General features: G+C 47.5%; 1 protein-coding gene across 1 annotated transcript in view; it reads left to right on the top strand.

Moving 5' to 3' along the window:
* The window catches only part of ALPK2 (alpha kinase 2), a 104,860-nt gene that overhangs the window by 18,324 nt on the left and 69,646 nt on the right, over window positions 1-16,890 (top strand). The window contains exon 4 of the mRNA XM_042910585.1: window positions 10,716-12,450. Within this exon, the coding sequence (XP_042766519.1) occupies window positions 10,716-12,450 (1,735 nt within the window). The remainder of the gene's footprint in view (window positions 1-10,715; window positions 12,451-16,890) is intronic.

Raw genomic sequence — 16,890 nt, 5'->3', positions numbered from 1 at the left:
TCAGTCCGTGAAGCGTCTGACTTTGGCTCAGGTCACGATCTCGCTGCTTGTGGGTTCGAGCCCTGCATCGGGCTCGGGGCTGACAGCTCAGAGCCTGGAGCCTGCTTCGGATTCTGTGTCTCCCTCTCTCCCTGCATTTCCCTGCACCCCAGCTGTCCTCTAAAACAGAATCTACTAACATGTTGCTGGAGTATAACTCAAAAAGAAGTGATCGTGAGGACTGCCTTCAAAAATAAGGATTAATGGAGGGCCTACTGTATGCCAGGGCTGATCAAGACCCTGGGGACCCGGTAGAGAGCACAGTGAACCCTGGTCTCATGGGACAGGGAGAGAGGAAGAGTCGCGCATTAACGATGCCAGAAAAATCAGTAGTGTCAGGTGACAAAGAGGAAAGGGGAGGGAAAGAGTCTCAGGACAGGAGGTGGCTCTGCTGAGGTGCTATGAGCAGAGGTGTGAAGGGTAAGAGAGGGAGAGGGGTTGTGCTGGGGAAGAGTGTTCTCAGAGGGACCAGCAGGGGCAGCAGGAAGCCGGAGATGGGAGCGTGCCAGGTCACCGTGGCCGCAGAGGAGGCCGGGCAGGGCGGGGAAGACCCCCCCAGCAGCAGCAATGCCATAATCCAGACCAGAGATGAAGTGGCCCAATCCAGGGTGGTCCTGGAGCAGGTGGCAAGAAGCCGCCAGGTTCTGGACCCATCTGCCAGGAGTTGCCACTGGATTGGATGCAGAAGCAAGGGTGAGAAATGGACTCTGAGGCGTGCCCCCTGAGCGATGGGTAGAACGAAATATTTTTGAGACAAGAAACAGGTTTGGGTGGGAAAATCCAGAGTTTGGTCTGGGGCATGCCGGGTGTTTGATGAGTTAGCAGTGCTGGTCTTTCAGAAATTCTAAGCTGACTTGCTTTTATAAAAGAGCTCTGGGTGCTCCAGTGTTTGCTGGTATGTTGTCCTCGGTCCTGCTCTCAAGCTGCCTTGTCTGTCATAGACGGATTTACAACTGAATGTAGGAGCTTTCCTACTGTCCCAATGTACCTTGAGATTTCTGGACACATTCTGGGCATTGTGCTAGCCTGGGTGGTGGGTAGGGACTATTTCCGGCTATGCTTGAGTTTTCTTTTGCCAAGAGGGTTTGGTTGGCTGTTAACTAAGCCTGATGGTAATAATGCTGTAGGCTTTTTTCCCTTCGGAAGTCCATTTGCTCATTTCTTATTTAAAGAATATCTGGTCAGGCGACTCAGGTCACGATCTTGTGGTTTGTGGGTTTGAGCCCGGCGTTGGGCTCTGTGCTGACAGCTCAGAGCCTGGAGCCTGCTTTGGGTTCTGTGTCTCCCTCTCTCTCTGCCCCTCCCCCACTCATGCCCTGTTTCTCTCTGTCTCAGCAATAAACAAACATTAAAAAAACGTTTAAAGAATATCCGGTCAGCCTGCATGGCTCCCAGAGATTCAAAAGCCTGTCAAAAGCTTAGCACTTCTGTGCCAAAATACAGCCAAGAAATCACGCCTGATACATACCCAGGCAAAGATACTTCTTCTTCCATCAACTTACCGATTCCCCTACCTCCTTCATGACCATACGAGAGCTAAGATTCATTTAGGTGCTTCTGGGCTCCGCCTCCCCCTTAGAATCACCTGGGAAGCTTTAAAAAATACGCATGGCAAAGCCCATCACCCTCGAGAGGCTGCTTCATTGCTTTCTTTGGTAGGGCCCTGACCCTGGTATTTTCCCCCTTTGAAATACTTCATTTTTAGAGCAGTTTTAAGTCCATTGCAAAAGTGAGCAGAAAGTACAGTTTTCATATCTGCCCCCCAACGCACAGCCTCCCCTACTGTCAACATCCCCCCGCCAGAGCGTTACGGTTGTTAACTATCGGTGAGCCTCCGTGAGCCGTCATTATCAGCCAGGGTCCGTGGTTTATATTAGGATTCACTCTTGGTGTTGTGCATTCGATGCTTCTGGATGAATGTGTCATGACATGCATTCGCCATTATAGTATCCTACAGAGTACTTCGCTGCCCTAAAAATTCTCTGGCCCTGCTGTTTCTAAAATGCATCCCGAGTGATTATAATGTGCAGCCAGAGCTGAGGACTACCGGGTCGGTGTTTACTACGTGCCGGGCCCTGCTTTAAGCACTTTTAGTAATTATCTACCGTCGTCCTCATGTCAACCTCTGGTGTAGGTACAGGTATTGTCCTTCGGTAGCTTGACAACGTCACACGGTGAATGGGCCGCGTGTGGACCCAGGCTGTCTTGCTGCGAAGTCTGTCCCTTAACCCCTGTGTCATACTGGCCTTGCAATCTGCTCTCTCATCGGCCCAGAATTGGGTGAAGGAGAAAAGTAGGATTTCCCCTGCAGTCTGCCCGTGGGCCATGCTGCTGAGCGGAACTCTGAGCCTCTCGGCCCACTGCTCCTGTCCTTCAGGGCCCTTTCTTTCCTGTCCCTTACGCTGGACCTGCTCGGTCCAGCTCTGGTACGTCTGCCAGGAATGCCCTCCCCCCTTTCCCACCAGCCAAAATGTAATCCTTCCCCCTGTGCTCAAGTTCCACGCTCCTGGCATGAGGTCTGACGATCTGGGCCACCCCGACCTCTCCCCTCCTAGCACCAGAAGCACTCCCTGCCTCGATTGTGCCTTTGGGGATTCGGTGACGCTAGAGTTTGCAAACTGCATACCGCTCCCTGTTTGACACCCGAAAGTCTTCTTCTCTCTCTGCAAAATTGGCATGTCCCCTGGGGAAGGAAATATGTCCTGTACCATCAATTTCTCTCTCCTTTCTCAAGTCCCACACACTGGGCTGGGACTTAATATTGTTGTAGGTCCAACAGGACGTATGGGAGAATGAGGTGTCCCTGCTCAAGCGGGGGCCACAGGCCATATCACGTATGGAGAGCGGGGTCCCTCCATTCTCACTCTGGTACACCGTGCACTTGTGGGGAGCATCTTACCGAATGGCTTCCCTTCCTCCCTAAATGGCTGCTTTGATCTGATTCCCAGGGAGTCCCATTTGGGGCCTGAGGTCCAAACTCCTCAGTCTGCGGTGGAAAGTGTCCCATGATCCAGGCCCCTGCTCAACTCCCGGTGGGTGACCGTACCTCCTGATTTACCTGAGTCGGCCTCAGTTTCCCTGGGATGGCCCTGGTTTCTGCCTGTGGTCACGGTGTATCAGTAGTGTCCCTTTTCATTCTCTAAGCTGTCCCGTTTAAATGATAAATAAAGCAGTGGCTCTACCTTTGAGCCCACAACTCTCCCAGCAGCTCACCTTGTGGCTGTCCCTCCTGCCTGGAATGATCAGCCCCCTCCCCAACCCCAGGCATATACCAACTTTCCTGCCAAAGTCCTACTGCGTATTTCCTGGGCCTGCTTCAGCTTTTGCACCCACTGTCCTGCATTGTAGCTGTTGGTATAGATAGGCCATTTCTCTTATTGGATGAGAAGCTCCTAGCAAGGGCCTAGGAATTGACCACGTCCGTCCTCTACAAGGAGGCCAACACAGTGCCTTACACACAGTAGACACTTCTGATCATTTTTTAACTGTGTGACTTAAGGCAGTCACATCTCCTCTGGGCCTCAGTTCCAGTAAACTAGATCATCTCTGTATCATTCAGGGTCTAACCAGGAAGACAAAAGCTATTTTCAAGCATGAAATGCGGGGTTATGTAGGTAACTGAGCCAAACAGGGGTCACCCAGAGATTCGCGTCAGCAGGAAGTCGCCGTCTCCGAGGCTGCTCCGTTGAAGGGAGGCCGCAGGACTGCTAGTTCTGGGTCACAGGGCAGAAGGGGTATATGCAGCCTATTAGAAATGCCACCTGAGGCTGGCTTTCCCCTCCTTCCCCCTCTCCAATCTCCTGCCTCCCTGTGCTCCAGGGTAGCAAGAAGCCAGCGGTGCTGGGAGCCCAGGAGACACAGCCTCAAGGGTCAGCTCCGAGAGAGACAGGGCAGAGCAAAGAAGGGCATAGCGGGGAGGGAGGCAGGCCCCAGAGGGCCACAGCTCCAAGTCCCCTTTCAGTCCTCGGACTGGTGGCTCATTAAATCTGTTGGATAAATGAGTAAATCGGTACATGTGTGCGGAAACTCCTCATCAGTTTGGAAATACACGTAGCTGCTTGCAGAAGATGCGATCAAGAAGGTCTGTGTGTTTCTAATGTTAGAATTCTTCCATCTCTATAACAAACATAAGTTTGGGGCATGAAAAAACCCAAGCCCTTCTTACTCCTTTAGTTATTCTGAATGATCCAATCAATAAAATCGACAGTAGCACTTAGGGAAGCAATACAATACAGACACTTAGTGTAAGAAAATATTTTGACCTTCACCTGGCAAGGATACAGATGTCATCGTGTAAGTATTTACTGAGCAGAGCGCCCTCCCTCCTCCCTGCTGCATGGGCAGGAGAGGCTCAGAAAATCCACAGGGTGGGGACAGAAGGCGGGGGCTTTGGAGGCCTCCCCACCTCTGCATTCCTGGCTGCACCGATGAAAACACTGCAGGCATTTTGTTCCCAGAACTTGTTTTCCTCCACTGGGAAGTGGAGAACATAGTAAACTAGAACAGTACCTGAGATCCAGAGAAGATTCCACATCTCACCTCGAGCCAAAAGCTTGAGCCTCGTCTCCCGCGAACCGTCTTCGGGGCGTCTGGTCAGATCGCGTGGTTTGAGTTTCAGGAATTGTAATTCTGCGGGGAGAGTTTTCTGGGGAGCAGGGGAATGACCTTCAGGAGACAAAAGGAAGAAGAGAAGAAACCTGAGCCGGAAAATCCACTTTGCAGCCTACATGGAGTAAGTCATTCTGTTTTGTTTGTGTCACTGGGATAGTGAATGGATAGATATGTGAAGTAATGCATGGGAAAAGCCACCACCCGAGGGTGCAGTCACGGTGGGGATTGAAATGTAGGCATTTCAAAGAGTATCAGGGTACCTGGCTGGCTCAGTCGGTTAATTGTCTGACCTAGGCTCAGGTCATAATCTCATGGTTTGTGAGTTCAAGCCCTGCATCAGGCTCTCTGCTGACAACGCAGAGCCTGCTTGGGATTCTGTCTCTCTCTCTCTCTCTCTCTCTCTCTCTCTCTCAAAAATAAATAAACATTAGGGATGCCTGGGTGGCTCAGTCAGTAGAGTGTCCAACTGGCTCAGGTCATGATCTCGCGGTCTGTGAGTTCGAGCCCCGCATCAGGCTCTGTGCTGATGGCTCGCTGCAGCCTTCTTTGGATTCCTCTCTCCCTGACCCTCCCCCGCTCACGCTCTGTCTTTCTGTCTCTCTCTCTCAAAAATAAATAAACACAAAAAAATCGTTTAAAAAAAGGAAAGAAAAGAAACAAAGTAGGCCTGTCACTTCAAGGAAACCTAATAGTATCTATTGCTTGTGATGAGAACCCAAACCTTTTTAAAAGGCACAAACTTCTGGTTAAAAAATAAGTAAGTCCTGGAAACATAATATACAGCATGGTGACTGGAGCTAATAATACTGTATTGTATATTTGAAAGTTGCTAAGAATAGATCTTAAAAGTTCTCATCGCAAGAAAAAGAAATTTGTAACTCTGAGTGGCGATTGATGTTAACTAGACTTACTGTGGTCGTTTCTTAACATATACAAATATCAAATCATTATTTGATACATCTGAAGCTAATGTCATGTTATATGTCTGAAGCCAACGTACATCTGAAGCTAATGCAATGTTATATGTCAATCTGAAGCCAATGTAATGTTATATTTCAATTACACCTCAATTTAAAAAAAACATCCAAGCTTTTAAGCGATCATTGCAGTCCCTTCTCTGAACTAAGGACTTCCACTTTCTTCAGATATGCTTTCTGCCTCTTTCCTCTCTTTCTGGGATTCCCTTCATGCATGTTGTGAGCTTGGTGGTGTCCCCTAGGTCTCTGAGATTCTGCCCACTTTTCTCCATTCTTTTTTCTTTCTGTTCTGAAGATTGGATCATCTCAATCACCTTCAAATTCATTGACTATTCTGTCTGCTCACGTCTCCTCTCGAGCTCTCTAGTGGGTAAAGGCGCATGTGAAAATACAGATGATTGGATTTATGTAGCTAGTTGATAGGTTTTCAGATTCCACATTGCGACCACTTCTTTGTACAGTTTCAAAGAAGATTATTGGCAATCATATGGAAAGACTATTAAAATACTCCTTCCTTTTCCAAGTATATATCTGCGTGTAGCCAGATTTTCTTCATGTATTTCAACCAAAACAATGTATTGTATCACAATGAACGTGGAAGCAGCAGCTGGTTTTTAAGCCAGATATTAGATGTGTGAACAAATGTAAAGCAATGCCACTCTTAGGAAATGTTACTTTGTTTTAGAAAAATATGTGTTATTTATGCTCACGTAATGAGTTTGTTTTTGGTATTTAAAAAACTTTTTATTTTAGAGAGAAAGGGTACAAGTGGGGGAGAGGGGCAGAGGCAGAGAGAGAGAGAGAGAGAGAGAGAGAGAGAATCCCAAGCAGGTTCCACACTCAGCACAGAGCCTGATGAGGGGCTCGATCCTGTGACCCTGAGATCATGACCTGAGCTGAAATCAAGAGTCAGATGCCCAGTTGACTGAGCCACCCAGGCGCCCCTATTTTTGTTATTTTTAAATGAATAAATGCTTTCAACTTTTCTCAGTTTTAATTTTAATATGGTAAATAGTGATATATAACCCCATAAACAAACATTCTTGGGAGTCCTCAATTATTTTTGAGCGTGGAAAGGGGTCCTGCCATCATAATATTTAAGAACCTCTGGTCTAGACCAACCCAGGGGGTTCAAGCCCAGAGGAAGCCCCACCCACTTAAGGTCACATGTACCTCTTTTTCTTTAAATATGGAAATGAGTAATTTAGAAAGAACCAAGAGTATTCCAGCAAGTAGAGTCATTCCGGCAAGACTTTCACAGCAAGTCAGGAATGTTGCTGCTTCCTTCGGCCAAAAGGAAGCCAAAAGGAAAGACAGTCAAGAAGGGAACGCAATGAATTGTTCAGGGAATTTCTTCCGGGACGTTTTTGCATTCCTGTCAAATCACTGTGGGGCACACAGGTCACTCTGCCAGCATCTTGCAAAGATTCTAAAGCCCAGTCCTACTCACACCATTTCAGCTGCTGTCACCGAAGTCCCCTCCTTGCAGCTTCTCTTTCTCTTCTAGTCGCCACGGAGCAACTTAGCCCAGAAGTGACCGACAAGGTTCTCGCAGATATTCGATTGTTTCCCCTAGTAGGTTTTTTTTTTTTTTTTTTAAATGTTTATTTATTTATTTTGGTGGGGGTGGGGCAGGGAAAGAGGGAGAGAGAGAGAGAGAGAGAGAGAGAGAGAGAGAGAATCCCAAGCAGGCTCCATGATCAACATAGAACCCAACACGGGGCTAGATCTCACAAACCCTGAGATCGTGACCTGAGCCGAAATCAAGAGTCAGATGCTTCACTGACTGAGCCGCCCAGGTGCTCCCTCCTTTACTGCTTTCTTACCTGGTCCTTTGATCTCTCTATCTTACTTTCTTCTCTGCCTTTCTGTTTTTTCCACACAAGTCCTGGTACTTTCAGGGCAGGTGGTTTCTCTGGCATAGAGATCCTGGTCTGGATAAATCAGGAAATCAACCCAACTACTTAGAATTTTCCAGTAGCCCATGGTACTGTTTGATGCTCCTTGTAAGTTCCTAGCTGAGGCCAGGTCTTCCAGAACTACTGGAAAAGAGGCGTGTAGGCAGTGGTATAGGCCATGTGGAGCTCAGGCAGAGGCCCCTTTCTCTTTGTTCAGCCTTAATTTGGCTTAAATGAAGAGACCCAAGCATAAGTGATGAGGATGTCTCCAAGGGCAGACCAAGGACAATTTGTAGCAGAATGTATTTGGGACCTTAAAAAATTTTTTTTAATGTTTATTTACTTTAAAAGAGAGAGAGAGAGAGCACAGGCGGGGCAGAGAGAGAGGGAGACACAGAATCCAAGGCAGGCTCCAGGCTCTGAGCTGTCAGCACAGAGCCCGATGTAGGGCTCAAACTCACAAGCCATGAGATCATGACCTGAGCTGAAGTTGGACGCTCAACTGACTGAGCCACCCAGGCCCCTGTATTTGGGATCTTTAAAAGCAGATCCTCAGGACTTTTACCCACAGATTCTGATTCAAGAATTTTCAATAGAGGTTCCTGGTGATTCTTCTGCACAGTTCTTGAGGACCAGAGGTAATCTGGTCTTAGCACGTTCACATCCTTTTTCTTTTTCTTTTTTTTAATTGAGGTATATTTGACATACAGCGTTGTGTATGTTTTAAGGTGTACTGCATATTGATTCGATGCATTTATATTGCAATATCACTGCCACAGTCGAGTTAGCTAATACCTCTATCACATCACATGATTATCATTTTAGCACTTTTATATTCTTTTTTAAAGTTTATTTATTTTGAGAGAGAGGGGGAGGAAAAGGGCCAGAGAGAGAGGGCGAGAGAGAATCCCAAGCAGGTTCCTCACCATCCACATGGAACTGGAACGCATGAACCTGTGAGATCATGACCTGAGCCGCAATCAAGAGTCAGACACTTGGGGCACCTGGGTGGCTCAGTCGGTTAAGCGTCCGACTTCGGCTCAGCTCATGATCTCGTGGTTCGTGGGTTCGAGCCCCACGTCGGGCTCTGTGCTGACAGCTCAGAGCCTGGAGCCTGCTTTGGATTCTGCGTCTTCCTCCCTCTCTGGCCCTCCCCACTCACTCTCTCTCTCTCTCTCTCTCTCTCTCAAAAATAAATAAACAAAAAATTTAAAAAAAAAGAGTTGGACACTTAACCGACTGAGCCCCCCCCCCCCCAGGTGCCCCAGAGCTTCTACATTCTTAGCATATATGTAGCATAAAGTTTCTGCTTTACGAAGCCCCTTCACATTGATTTTCTCATTTGAACCTCAGAATGACCTCGTGAAGTATACAGGAACAGCAGGTGTCGTTGCCTCTAGAAAGTGACCCTCACTTTCAGTCTCCCGGTGTTGTTGCCCAGGGCAAATCTGAATATCAGCTGTGGGTCCAGCTTGGTGACCCTCAGCCACCCCTGTGTGGCTTCTACTTGGGAACCAGATTACAAAAAAGGGCAAGATATTAAGAAAATTGGAATTAGCGTATGGTGTTTTGAAAATGAGGCGTATGTGAGCACACGCGACTGTGGAGGGCTTATGAGCACATATGAGCTCAGGGAGACAGAGGGGTGCCTTCGGCGAGAAGAAGGAGAATAAGGAAGACGGTGTGCCATCCGGTGTCTAACACTGATCCTTCTGGGTTAGATGTGTGTGCGTATTTCACACAGATCAGGCAATAAGTATCTAAACATCACTTCTAATTCTGAGCCAACCCACAGCTCTCGCCTTCTGAAAATGCTCATTTACTTCTGCGCCGGATAATGCAGAGTGAGGCCAGCAATGTTACAGCTATACTGAGATCAAGTGAGATCTATGAGTGCAAATTATAAAGCCAGTGCAACAGGCTTTTCCTGGGACTGCAGAGCCCAGAGAAAGGCCCTAGCAGGAGAGGTCAGCAAAGTCTGTTAGGTTCAAGGTTCCATGGAGCTCCAGTCAGTAAAGGGAGGGGACACAGGAGCACCGTCCCTCCTGGAGCAGGGAGAGCAGGCTCAACATGATCCAGGAGTCAAGTTTGTCCCTGCTGGGCCAAAGCCAAGCACCTGGCTTGGTCTGTGTAAGTCAGGATGGCATGTGGGCATGGGTTTCTGGCCAGGGGGTTCATGGGTCATGGTTTAGACCCCACAGTCATGTAAAATGAAGAGGAAAGGGCACATTCTTCCTACACATAATCCCAGTGTGGCGTCTTTATAGCCTCCTGGCAAGAACAATGCCTTCTTAGGGGCGCCTGGGTAGCTTAGTCGGGTGGGCGTCCGACTTGGGCTCGTGTCATGATCTCGCGGTTCGTGAGTTCGAGCCCCGTGTCGGGCTCTGTGCTGACAGCTCAGAGCCTGGAGCCTGCTTTGGATTCTCTGTCTCCCTCTCTCTCTGCTCCTCCCCTGCTCACATGCTGTTTCTCTCTCTCAGAAATAAATAAGGATTAAAAAAAAAAAATTAAAAAAAAAAAAGAACCATCCCTTCTTAGCATGGTCTTAAAAAGTTACTGCTTAGGCTGACTTCGGCTCAGGTCATGATCTTGTGGTCCATGAGTTCGAGCCCCACGTCGGGCTCTGTGCTGACAGCTCAGAGCCTGGAGCCTGTTTCGGATTCTGTGTCTCCCTCTCTCTGACCCTCCCCTGTTCATGCTCTGTCTCTCTCTGTCTCAAAAATAAATAAACATTAAAAAAAAAAAAATTTAAAAAAAAAAGTTACTGCTTATGCTGTCCACTGCCTGAGGTCGAATACTTCAGTTACTTGTGTACAATGTCTCACTCCAGAAAATAATGCCTTTTCAAATTTCTATAGTGTAAAAAGGACTCAAAATAAGAGGAGAGAAGGAGAAACTAGAGTGTGAGATGTTTCCCCATTCGTCTGAATAATTCTCATCATTTTTCAAGTTGGGGTAAGACTGGGGAAGGTCTTAACGGAAAATGCCGGGCTTCCTGGATTCTCAGCTCCAGGGCAGCTGGGACTCAGAAGCTGGCTGACTCTGACCACAAGCCCCTTTCCAGGGAGATCACAGATCTCCTTGGGTGTGCAGCAAAAAACCATGGTCATTTTCTGTGCCATGATGTGAGGAATGTTGGCATGCCCGTCCAAACACGGCCAACTTACCAAGTGTATTTTCTTCATCCTAGCTGTACCCCAGATGACACCGCTGTTTATCAAATCTCTGCTAAAAACTGTTCTGGAATGATCTGCTGTTCTGCTTCCATTGAAGTCAAGTGCTCGGCAGAGAACCCACAGCTCTCCCCTAACCCCAAAGATGGCGGGGACACAGGTTGGAAACATGCGGCAGAGTCAAGCATGCAGGAAGAAGCAAACCAGCTTGATGAGAAAGAACATCCTCGTAGGGGCGAAGAAAGTGTCCCCTCAGGTAGTCCCGTGTCAGCTGACTCCCCGTCCTCCAAATTCGGCTGTTCAAGCTCGCTCCGGTTATTGGCCAATAATGACACTGGTGCCTCCGGTTCTGAAAATCCCTTGGATGTTAAAGGAGCAAGGCGAACCGAAGAGGCTCGTGATCCGAATAGCGCGGAGGAAGTTGCGGATGGGTGGCTTTCTTCTAAATCAAGTAATATTCCCGATAAGCAACATGTGTATTGCCACAGGGCAGTGCATTCCAAAGGATCAAGGCCAGTGGATGGGGCCTTAAACAGTGATGGCCCTCGTGAGGACGTCTTAAAGTCCGGTCATCCGAATCCCAGAGTGCAGAAATACATTAGCTTCAGCCTACCGCTGTCGGTGGCGGCCACATCCAATGGCCCAGGTGACAGGGCCACGATCCAGCAGCAAGGCAGCCCACAGGTGTCCAGCGAAGACTCTGACAGTGACTATGAACTTTGCCCAGAGATAACCCTAACCTGCACCGAGGAGTTTTCGGATGATGACCTAGAGTATCTGGAATGTTCCGACGTTATGACGGATTACTCTAATGCAGTTTGGCAAAGGGACCTGGAGGGGACTGGGCAGGTTTTTTTATTAGAAAGCAATGACGAAGAGATGGAATTCGGTTCGTGTTGCCCGGGTGGGCGTGAGCATTTCCTCAGTGAAATGGGTTGTGGGCCTCGGGTGTCAGATGACATGGGGCCTATGGATGCCACCAGTGGCTTCTGCGGTAATCACTCACAACCCCAAGAAGTAGGGGTGAGGAGCAGCCAAGCCTCCACCCACAGTCCCTCATCCCCGCAAACGGGGATGATTCTGACCTTGGGGCCTCCCCGGGATGTAACGTCTACAGTGACAGACCAGGCGAGATGTAAACTACCCACTGCTTCTGAGGCTGCTGAAAATGATTATCCAGGAATTCGAAGAGAAACCAGAGACAGCCACCAAGCAGGAGAGGAATTCACCAGTGACAATCTGCTAAACATGGATAAAGCGGTGACAGAGACGGCGATGAAGCGTCTGTCTGGTGAGTTAGAAAACTCAGGGGTGGACCAGTGGTTGGAGATTGCAGCCGAGAAGAAAGTAGGGGACGAGGTTTCATTGAGCAAGAGGGGCTCCGAGATACCTGCCGGGGTGAGGCGGCCAGAAACCAAAGGAAAACCCAAGAAGCTGAGCCCCAACTTGAAAGAAAGCACGACAGAAGGCACCCTTAATCTCCTCTATCCCAAAGAGCCTGTTAAGCGCCCATTAGCCCAGAGTGATAAAAGAGACGGTCCTCATGCCAAAGCAGAAGCTGTTGATTGGAATTCCCAGTTCCGTGCAGGAGAATGTGCCGTTCCAGCCCAAGCACAGCAAGAAACAGAGACCCTGCGAATTCCCCTGGGCCCAACCCCCCAAGGAGGGAACTCAAACTTCGAGGGAGAAGGGGTGTTGGTCAGTACCCTATCTGAGACAAGCGGGGTTCCAGACGGCAGTGCTCATCCTCAGGTAAGACTCCTCTTTTTAAAAATTACTAGATGAAAGGTATTTGTGTGTGCATGCGTGTGCGTGTGTGCGTGTGTGCGTGTGTGTGTGTGTGTGTGTGTGCGTGTGGGTTTCTCTTCATTTCATATTATGATCGCCGTACCACAATGTAAATCACAAGAAGTCTCCCAGCACCATTAGGGTATTTGTGAATGACAGCTGCTGCTGGTAAGAAGGAAATCTGGTTTTGAAAAAAGGCCCAAATAAACCCTAAGCCGTCCTAATTATAGCAAAAGACAGATAGAAGCAAGAGGCACTAATGGGATTCTGGACAGCTGGAAAAAGAAATTTGATATTTTGTCTACTGCATGTGTTTCACCAGGCAATGTCCCTATTCAGAAAGTTTTGCAAGCAAATGTTTTGGGTGTAGACTTTAAAAGGAAAAAAAAAAAAAAAAAACTCGCTTGAGTCAGTTTTCAGGAGCACTTTAAAAATGTTAAGTGCTAGTTGGAATCAGAATTCATAGTAAAATGAGAGATTTCGGTGGTCTAAATGATTTGTAGAATTCACTTAGTGGTGCTGGGAAAAGCAGACAAAATTGGTTTTCTGGGCCGAAAAATCAAAGTAGATTTTTGAACCAAGGTTTGTTTTGTTTTTCTGAGATCACAAATACAAAAGAGGCTAAGAAAATACTGCCTGGAAGTAAATTTGTTTTACTCTATTCCTGATTGGGTGGGGGGGGGTGTATTTGAAAGAGATGGAATTAAATTCATGGCAATAATCAGTGCACAAAAGACATTGTGCATGATATATGAATTTATTGTATTTTTAATTTTAAAGGGTCCCAAATGGGCTTTGAACTAATGCTGTACCATGGCCAAGATTTTATTTTTGTAAATAACTACCTAAGACAAGTTATTAATCAGTTATTTTTACCATCCTACTTTACTATGTTTTCCCTCCCCCCAACTTCATAGTTTAGGAACCTAGTATTGTTTTTATAGATCAGACATTCTCCAAAGAAAATGAAATATTCCCAAATGCATTCAGTTACTGAACTCTGTGAAAAAGTAAACATGGAATACATCGGTTTCTAAAGACCTCGTCCTAAAATAGCCAGTCAAAAAATCTCTAGATCTGAGGTAGCTTTTTCCTGAGCAAATCATTCTGCCCCACTGGCCAAACTCTGTCACATAAAAGTCATGTTTATACTTTACTTTTTGCAGGAGAGCCAGCTTTATACTATTTGGTTGTTAAAAAAACCTTTTTTTAATGTTTATTTTTGAGACGGAGAAAGAGCATGAGCAGGGGAGAGGCAGAGAGAGAGAGAGAGAGAGAAAGAGAGAGAGAGAGAGAGAGAGAGAGAGAGAGAGAGAATCCCAAGCAGGCTCCAGGCTCTGAGATGTTAGCACAGAGCCCGACGCGGGGGTTGAAGCCACAAACCGTGAGATCATGACCTGAGCCGAAGTCGGAGGCTTAACCGACTGAGCCACCCAGGCGCCCCTTCTATGTGGTTGTTTCGCATACCGCTGGGGTGATCGCACGCCAATGAGCACAGATGCATACCCAGGATAAGTTTATGGACGTGGGTTAGCAAAATATTAATACAAAGTTAAGTTGCAGTATTAATTTTTTCATGTCAATAAACATAGCGTTTCCTTTTCTAGTCATCAGATGCTCTTCCTGGCTCAGATAAGTACCTTTTTACAACTGTTCATCCACATGGAGCATTTTATTGGGCAAATTACCTTGACTATTAAAAGTTCGGGGTGGGGGGGAGGGGGTAAAGTGGCCAACGAGGAGCAGGTAGAGAGGAAGAGGAGAGTGACAAAGTTAGTTTTAGACCCACCACTGGGGGAGGCAAGTTCTAGCTTCCTCACCTGCCAACAAGGAGGCTAAGGAAGGAGCCCCCTTTGTCATCTTCGGCTTGTGCCCCTAACTGCAATCTGAGACCGGAGTCTTGGGGACGGCAAGCCCAACGCAGCTAAATAACACGGGCCATCTCCGGGACCACAGTCGACGGTCTCATGCACATCCTTGTGGCCATCAGAGTTCTTGTGGGACCCTTGCTTCTGCACTCACACGCACTCACCGCTTCTGCTTTCGGCTCGAGGTCTGAGGTGCGTCCTGTGTTTTGTGGCACGGCTAAGTGACTCTCTAGAAAGCTTGCCCCGTGCAGGTAGGAGGGCTGTTCTCACTTTGCTGTGCCCAGTAGCAGAGCTGGCCTGTCACTCAAGGGCAGCCAGAAGCGTGAGTGGAAGTTGTGTATTCAAGAGTAGTTCTGTGCAGCTCGAAGTTAGAAATAGGACTGGGGCGCCTGGCGGGGGGGGGGGGGGGGGGGCGGGGAGGCTCCATCGGTTAAGTGTCTGACTCTTTGTGTTCCGTTCAGGTCACGATCTCACAGTTCAAGGGGTTGAGTCCTGCATGGGGCTCTGCCCTGACAGCGTGGAGCTTGCTTGGGATTTTCTCCCCGCCCCCCCGACCCCTCCCTCCCCTTAAAAATAAATAAATAAGGATACCAGGGTGGCTCAGTTGGTTAAGCGCCTGACTTTGACTCAGGTCATGATCTCACAGTCGTGGGTTCGAGCCCCACATCCGGCTCTGTGCTGACAGCTCAGAGCCTGGAGCCTGCTCCAGATTCCATGCCTCCCTCTCTCTCTGCCCCTCCCCCACTCGCACTCTGTCTCTCTCGCTCCCTCTCTCTCAAAAATAAACATTAAAGTGCATAAATACATAGATAAATATCTTTTAAAAAAGAGAGAGAGAAAGAAATAGTACCTCTGTATCTGTGGCATTTTTTTTTTCCTTAACAAAAAGTGGGGAGGGGCGCCTGGGTGGCTCAGTCGGGTGAACATCTGACTTTGGCTCAGGTCACCATCTCCCGGTCTGTGAGTTTGAGCCCCGCATCGGGCTCTGTGCTGACAGCTCAGAGCCTGGAGCCTGCTTCAGATTCTGTGTCTCCCTCTCCCTCTGCCCCTCTGCCATTCGTGCTCCGTCTGTTGCTCTCAAAGACTAAATAAACATTAAAAAAATTAAAAAAAAAAAAAAGAAAAGTGGGGAAATGCTGCAGGGACTATGGCACAGTGAGTGCCCATTTTTTGACCCATGCAAAAAGTCAGTAGTCTCACTGTGGAAGAGGCCCATGTTTCTTACATGCAAATACAATATAGCCAAATTTCCACCAAAGGCCTAAATATCACTGTAAATGTGATGCAAAAGCATGAGAAGGTCACTAGGAGCTAAATCAAACTTGTTAAAATACCACAAAAAAAAATTGGTGAATCTTTCTATAACTAAGACAAAAAGACATTTTAGACATTTATTCTCAGACAACTGAAGCTTGTGGGAACTTGAAATTTGAAATGTTAGAAATCCTTGGTTGGGGGTAATGTTAATAAATCTGCCCACTCTTGACTCTTGCCTGATTCACTTACCTTGAGGTGTCTTTTTTTTCCTTTCTTTCTTTTTTTTTGTGGGGGGAGAGACAATGACCATCAGCTTATCGTTTAGCAGTTTCTCTTCATCTGTAGATTGCTTTTAGCAATTCTGAGGAAAATCCCAGACCTCTCATTCTGCTGTGTTCTAAGAACAAGGCTATATTGTAGAATATCTCCTACCTAAACGAGTGGACTTATTTCCCATCTGCCTTTCCTGCTTTTACAGTGCAAGGCCATTCCGATTTGTCTTGAAGTAGTGTTTACCCAGGCTAGGATTGGAGAGCCCCCAGTTTCTCTACAGTTATGGAAGATTCCAAAGTTAATCCCAGTTGGGGAGTGGAAAGCAGAGAGGGTACCCCAGGCTAACTTGAATCGTCTTCAAGGGTCACACGGCCAATCCTTCACCTTGGTTTTGCTTTTGGTTTTATGATCCAGCTCGGAGGCAAGTCTTGACGACCTGCCCATCTTAAGTTTCCTTGTAACCACCCGGCGGTAAGATCGCCCTCGCTCTTGAGTCAGAAGTGCTGTGTCTGTCTTTCTGCATCGCTGCCCAGCTTCACGCTAGAGAGATTTGCATTTCTCTTTGGGGTGATGGGATCTCAAGAGTACAGTATGAAAGTGGAATCTTAGGTTTTGAGAGTTAAGAATCTTCCTGATTGGGAATCACTACTAAGCACACAAGGTGGTGAGCTCCTTGATGGCAGGGAGTTTGGTCACTGTATTTTGTTCACTGATCTATCCCAAGTCCTGGGAATGGTGTTGGCCACACAGTAGGCACTCAATAATTGAAAGAACAAGCAGCCATACGGAACTAGATTTAATTCCATTGATTCCATAAAGATCGTTGGTCTCAACCACTTTGCGGCCTTTGGTGTTCATTCTTTGGTTCCCTTCACATACCAATTCTCCAAATCACTTCCCATTGCTTCCCATTGCTTTTTTGGCCCTGGGAATCGATTACTTTGTACTAAACCGTAAACACCTTGCACTTGGGTTCCCTTGTGAATGCTGGAGATTCACATATAAC

The sequence above is a fragment of the Panthera leo genome, chromosome D3 (assembly GCF_018350215.1).
Source record: "Panthera leo isolate Ple1 chromosome D3, P.leo_Ple1_pat1.1, whole genome shotgun sequence".
Lineage (NCBI taxonomy): Eukaryota > Metazoa > Chordata > Mammalia > Carnivora > Felidae > Panthera > Panthera leo.
This window is presented reverse-complemented; position numbering and strand designations above follow the sequence as displayed.